This window comes from Hyalella azteca, unplaced genomic scaffold (assembly GCF_000764305.2).
Source record: "Hyalella azteca isolate HAZT.00-mixed unplaced genomic scaffold, Hazt_2.0.2 contig17279, whole genome shotgun sequence".
In the NCBI taxonomy this organism is placed as follows: Eukaryota; Metazoa; Arthropoda; class Malacostraca; order Amphipoda; family Hyalellidae; genus Hyalella; species Hyalella azteca.
In genome coordinates, this window is record NW_025947068.1 from 53715 (window position 1) to 60551 (window position 6837).

At 36.1% G+C, this 6837-nt stretch overlaps 1 protein-coding gene across 1 annotated transcript in view; it reads right to left on the reverse strand.

The window, feature by feature from the left end:
- The window catches only part of LOC108669554 (polypeptide N-acetylgalactosaminyltransferase 11), a gene marked incomplete at its 3' end in the record, with an annotated part of 11385 nt that extends 6030 nt beyond the window's left edge, over nucleotides 1-5355 (reverse strand). The window contains exons 1-8 of the mRNA XM_047885198.1: nucleotides 5223-5355; nucleotides 4189-4686; nucleotides 3446-3540; nucleotides 2432-2595; nucleotides 1802-1924; nucleotides 1720-1742; nucleotides 981-1112; nucleotides 49-161 (exon numbers count right to left, since the gene is read on the reverse strand). Coding sequence (XP_047741154.1) covers nucleotides 49-161; nucleotides 981-1112; nucleotides 1720-1742; nucleotides 1802-1924; nucleotides 2432-2595; nucleotides 3446-3540; nucleotides 4189-4686; nucleotides 5223-5321 — 1247 coding nt within the window. The remainder of the gene's footprint in view (nucleotides 1-48; nucleotides 162-980; nucleotides 1113-1719; nucleotides 1743-1801; nucleotides 1925-2431; nucleotides 2596-3445; nucleotides 3541-4188; nucleotides 4687-5222) is intronic.
- Nucleotides 5356-6837: the final 1482 nt, after the last annotated feature.

Consider the following 6837-nt stretch of genomic DNA (forward strand, 5'->3'; position numbering starts at 1 on the left):
CATTAAGCCACCAACATGACGGGTCTACGGCAATATTAAGCCACCAACATGACAGGTCTGGCAAAGTTGTTCTTGTCAGCAAAGTGCTCCATGGGGATGCTGTCCCACTTGAAGTGCAGTCCCCAGTTGAACCCACCGCGCACCAGGGGGGACTCACGGTACTGCAATTATGGTAGAACTATCACCAAGAATTTAAAACTTTTAGGATATTTCAAGGAGAATGGGAGCAATGTATTCAAGTTTCATTCATGAGATCATTTCATTTTATTATACTCTGAAAAGAAAAACCTTCAAAAAATAGTTACACAACACCCCAAGAACACACAAATGCCTCAGAATATCATTATCACAGTCATTATCATACTTTTGTGGGTATTTCAATATGAAAAATTTCTGCACAGTATTTTTCAAAAATTATAGTTCATGTTAAACAAGACTGCATCACATTAATATACTTTTTCAACGAACAAAAACATAGTTGTATATTGCCTACTTGTACTACATGGAGGTAATATTACCTATATTTAAGCATACTGCATAGTCATTGCAGAAATGCATTATTTTTATTCATTTGGTAATTTAACTCGTTAAAATAAGAAGGTTGTGTGGTTCAAATAGGGAAACACTTTCTTATTTCTTACCTTCAACCTGTCGCAGAGCGGACGCAGCTCTGATACGCCCTGTTGCCAGGCTAAACTGGGTCAGGATGACCCACTGAAGTTCAAAAAGTTCATCGCCATTTGGACAGATCTCACTTATTTCTGAGAGTAACTTCCCCACTTAGAGTAACAAAGAAATTACAAGCGCCAGTAACTTGGTAACTCACCAAGTACCGGTAACTTAGCAACTCACCATACGCCAGTAACTTGGTAACTCACCAAGCACCAGTATCTTGGTAACTCACCAAGCTCTGGTAACTTGGTAACACCAAGCACCAGTAACTTGGTAACTCGCCAAGCTCTGGTAACCTTTTAACTCACTGTGAAAGTGTCCGGAGAGATCAGGTCGATGATGGGCATAGCAACCTGGGTTTGGTTCTCAGCGACCACCGCCAGCAGAGGAGGCAGCCAGCCAACGTTCACTTCAACGTGGCTGTCCAGAAACACCAGCACCTGCTTGACAAACAAAAATGTCATGGCTTGAGAGAGGCAATAAATATTCAACAATGTGATATTATATTACATATAATATTTAATGAATCATATCAAATGAGAAGTTGACCTCCGCGTGAGTGTAGTTAGACATTAAAACCAAAATTGTAAAATGTGATCTAAGCAAATTCAAGAAGTACCGTAGCGTTCTCTAGGACACAGACATCATCCACACGTAGCGGCCCATAGCTCACAAAAACACCTACATGAATTCTCAGAATTATAGCACCTAAACATATCGACCTAGAAAGTGACGTGGTTGAATAGAAAACACAAGTACGACTGCTGGTAAGTGATTCTATTACCACACAGACTGCTCAGTGACAACACGCCAGCAGCTAGTTTCTGGGGCTCAAACAAGCTTATCTCATTTCTTCAGACTATTATGCCGATAATAAAAGAAGTGGGCACTAGCCATTTGATCTTATATACAATCCTACCACAACACACCTGCGCTCTAGCAGCACGGGCACTCATCACACGTGCCCTAATGAGTCACCACCACAACACACCTGCCCTGTAGCAGCACGGGCACCCATCACACATGCCCTAATGAGCCACTACACACCTGCCCTGTAGCAGCACGGGCACCCATCACACGTGCCCTAATGAGCCACTACAACACACCTGCCCTGTAGCAGCACGGGCACCCATCACACGTGCCCTAATGAGCCCTTCTCTCTTGCTTGTGCTGAGCAGCTTCACAACAGATATCTTGTCAGCACCGTCGCGTAGAGCCGATACCATTGTTGATACTTCCGAGTGGTAGGCACCTGCAATCAAATTTATTTGAATAGATTGGCGGAATTTTCTCATTTAAATTTGTGAACTCATCAAGATAAAGATTTTTTTGGTGAAGTAAACCAATAAGACTGTCCCTAGATAAGATTAAATCCCTTGAGGACCATCTTCATTAGTATAGCCAAATATTATGTTACAACAACTAGCCAAATATTGAGTTCTCAAGGACTGAGGTAAAATCGAAATTTAGACCATCAAAATCTAATTCAGAACAGAGCAAACTTGTGAGAAAATGCTGCTAATTCCTATCTTGATTATTATGGATGATAGGCATGACGGTTCCAATAGTCATGCCATAATTTAATGATGAAATTCTTAATTGTGCGGGCTTAATAATTTATTATACACAATTTTAACCCAACTATTGAATTTAAACAAATGTTTACATTATTCCACATTTCGATATAGAGTCAGCTTGGCATTTTCACTAAAACAGACCTTTTCCTTGGATACATAATAGGAGCCTAATAACAACTTACTGTCATCAGTGTCATCAACAAGAATAATTTCATGCAGCAAGTTTGACGGAGTGCGCAGCAGCACAGACTCTACAGTGCGCCGAAGGGTCAATAAATCTTCTCTGAAGAAGCAGATTACAATGGATGCAGCAGGTAATTTGTCAGGATATGTGATATTGTGGCACCTGAAAAGTTTCAATTTAATGCTTAATATTCTTCCAATTAATATATATACAGAGGTGGGCAGTAGCGGGCTACATGTAGCGGCTGCTACATTTTCAGTAGCGGTAGTGGTAGCGGTGCTACATTTAAGCAATTGTATCAGTAGCGCCTGCTACATATTTAAGTAGCAATACATGGTTTTGCCGCTACAGCACTATGTACTGCTACATTTATAGATAAAGCCTTTAGATTTTACTTAATAGTATTAAATATTATTTAAAAACCATCATGATACATACTGTACATAATATAAATTACAGAATAAAACTGTATGAAAGATTTTGGTGTAATTTTGTCAACCTCAGCCTGCTACTAGTGTCAAAGTATTAGTCGTTACCAGAGGTGGGCAGTAGCGTGCTACATGTAGCGGCCGCTATATTTTCAGTAGCGGTAGCGACGCTACATTTAGAGCATGTAGCAGTAGCAGCCATTACATTTTAAAGTAGCACTGCCCAGCTCTGTATATACAAAACCTAAGAAACCTCCACACAGGCTGTATAAAAAAGATTTATTACAGCAGACATTCTAAACAAAATATATTGACAAACATCAGAGCATTGAAAAAAAAATTGAGCCAATTGCAGAAGAAATTATTTGCATAAAGTACATCTGATCACTACAAATTTACACAGTTGAATAGAATACCCCCAAAAAAATGTTTTATTGACAACAATCATTTCATTTTGGTCACAACGAAATTTAAAAATACTGCATCTATAACAATTGCTCATTTATCAGGTGAAATTTACTGGATTGACTTTGACAAACAAGAATTAAAACTTAGTTCTAAGGAGGACAATTACTGTGCCTTACCTCTTGTGCCGGGTGTCTGGGATTGAGCGATTGGAAGGCAACCTTGAGGAGATGAGTGTATTGAAGGCATGTAAACTGTAGCCATTTTCTTTCATCTGAAAATATATTAAGATATTTTTCGCTTACAAAAGAATAAGGAAAGAAGAACATATTAGAGAACTGATAAAGTGAATACCGGTAGTAGAATAAGATGTATAGACATCATTACATAGCAATTTGAGGTATCTATAATATTTTTTACAAAGTTATTTCATGGGATGAAAATAAACAGCTACAAAATGAGAATGACAATTCTCTTTGAAGGATTCTCATTGTTGACACAACAATTTCTTAAATTCTTGAGACTTAAAAATGTCAGTTTTCTTGTATCCGCCCTCTGATGTTATGTGATGACGAAAAATGCAGATTCCATTACTGTTACATAATTACTTAATATAAAATATAGGAGTTTGTTACTTGTAACAATAAAATTGGTTGTTCAGGTTATAAAGGGATACCTAGTAAAATCTGAAGCTTCATGTATCCCAAAGAATTCAGGTGTTAGCTTTCTGCAATCAATATACAAGCAACATAACATGAAGAATTAAGGTAATATTGCAAGATCAATATAAACAATATTCCTAGGTACATATTTACAAGTATCAGATCATTTTTAAACAATTATTTCATTCGTGCATAAAATCAAGAACAAATTTATTTGAATGCTTCCAAAATTCCAAATTCAAAGATCATGAGATACAAACCTGTTGCTCTTCAATAGTGTGCACCATCCCAATATCTGCGATACCACCACTCTGCATGGAAGCAGCTTCTGTTCTCATGACTGAATTCTCGGGAATCCGGTTGAACTGTTTTGACTTGAGTCTATCTTTAAGAGACTCCAAAGCAGTCTTTGCATTCCAACTCATAGGATATTTTCCTATCTTGTCCCTGTCATCTCTTTGACTATGAAAAAGATTATCTGATGAAAGACTATTAAGAGAATACAGAAGAGAATGTTTCTTCTTCAAATATTTCTCCTTCTGCTTTCTGCGGAATTCTAATTTTTCTGGACTCAGTTTGAGTTCATTGTGTTTAGAAGTATTGATGATATAACCATCTACAGCGATGTTGGTGTCTAGAGCCGGGCCTAAGACAGGATCAATGATAGGGTAAGGAAATGATGATGAAGGCTTCTGCATTGTCTTCTTCACAACTCCTCTGCTGGCTGCACTGGATGCAGGATTGAGCAGTTTTGTATCCTGAATTAAAATAGAATTTGTTACCATCTTGGGTATAGAATAAATCCATATTATTTTAAAAATAATGATGATTCTACTTTCAATAGAAAGTTAACAATGTATAACATATTTTTGTGTAATTTATATAATTATTCAATTAAATAGCACAAGAAAAATTATGTTACTTTGAATTTCTAATATATATCTCACTTGGAGATTGGTTGCCATACCTGCTCTTATTATCTTGATAATCTTTAGTAATCTTAAAATAATGTCTTTCCTAAAGAACACACAAACACTCCATCTTATTAGAATAGTAAACATTATATACTATAATATGTACCTATAGAGCATCATAGAGCCACAAAAATTTAATTGACAGATGATATTGATAGAAAATAATAACTTAATTGAGTACCATATGAATTATGAAAACATATTAGCTTATCTTCTGGTGTCAAAAGTTGAACATGTTCATGTATAAGTAAAAAATTTTGGCAATTATATAACATTGCAAAGAATATTGATTTTAATATATAAAAATGGATGAAACTCACCTGCTGCATTGAGGTAAGATATAGATAAAGTATCACAATCCATGTAAAAGAAGTGACAAGTCCACCAAGTAGAAAAGACTTGGGGCGAACAGCTCCCATTTCACATATTTAAAGAGTATAAAAATATACCTAATTGACCTGGAATAAAAAACTAATTTTTAATAGTTTACACAAAAAACATTAAATTGGTTTTTCATAACTTATTTACTTCTTTGATGACTTGTTAACTATTTGATATGAAAGTATTTTCTGGCTTTCTGCTGAATGACATTTGAGGTTAATGCCATTTGTGTTGCCACAGCACTTACCATATGTCACCACCCTATAAACGAAACAATATATCTTATAAACAAAATTGGAACACAAGTTTCTAGCAAGATTGAAACATTTATGCATGTAAAATGTAATGTGACCTTATGAGTTTAGGACTTCTTAGCCCACAGTCACGCTGATGCGCCCTCTTCATTGTCCTCTGTCTCCGAGTTGTTGCTAGGCAGGTCACCCCACCCTCGGGTGACCTGCATATGTGTGTATGTAATCAAAACCCTACAAATATTGGTTTAAACCAGTATTCTAAAGTTTTCTGGACAGCCATCAAGTTAAGAGCAGGATCTGCTCTTAACTTGAAAGCGTCAGTAGATCCATCATTATCCAGTTGAATTCACCTACACTCTAACCGGCTGGGGAACAATGGTTATATACCCCCAAGGCCCAACAAGAGAAGTTTGTTGAGTAAATTAACAAGTTAAATTTTATGCCCTGCTGTATGTGGATGGCCTGTACCTGGATTAATTTTTCATCATATTCAAAATTTAACACAAGTCATTCATATAGTTGCTCAGCCTTGTTTTGTTGTACATTGCCAAAAGTGAGTGAAAAAAAGTAGTAAGCATATCATCAACCTGCATTTAGGCTTTATAACTGAAACCTAACTTCAAGGAGGCCATTCTCTGGTGCTTACACCAAAAATTGTTATTTTTTCATGGTATGAGACTATGAGTAGGTATTGAGTATACTGTAGGTCTGTGATTCTTTGACAAATGCAAAAATGATGGCAATGGTAAATGTTTAGAAGTATAGCATAGCATGGTAGTAGCACTCACATTATCATACACAAGATATTGGTTTACATCTCAAGACAGTTCAGTAAATGATAAAATTAAAAAATAAACTAATTCTAAAAAATCTCTGGTTTGCCTCTACGATGCAGTGGGCCAGTAGCCAGTAGCTATGCTAAAGAGCTGTGAACATCAGGTTACAGAAAGAGAAGATCTCAATACCTGCAACACTGGCAGTGCATCAGTAATAAATTTTGTGTTTACAAGATCTTAATTCAGTTGGCAAAAATCTAGTAAAAATTTAAAAATCATTTATGTAATGTAGTTTAGATGAAAAATGCTCAATGATTCCAGCAATATTTTATTTTGTGCCTAAAACCACAGAATGATGATAAGTCTAAAATAGTCTTTGATCAATGGTGACACAATGACACAAAAACAGAATTATTTCATTATTAAATTATTGGCATTTGGCAGGCTTCCACAGTTGACAACTTGACAGTTCCTGTATAAAATTTGTAAGTCAGTATTATTCATATACAACATAGATGTCAAAT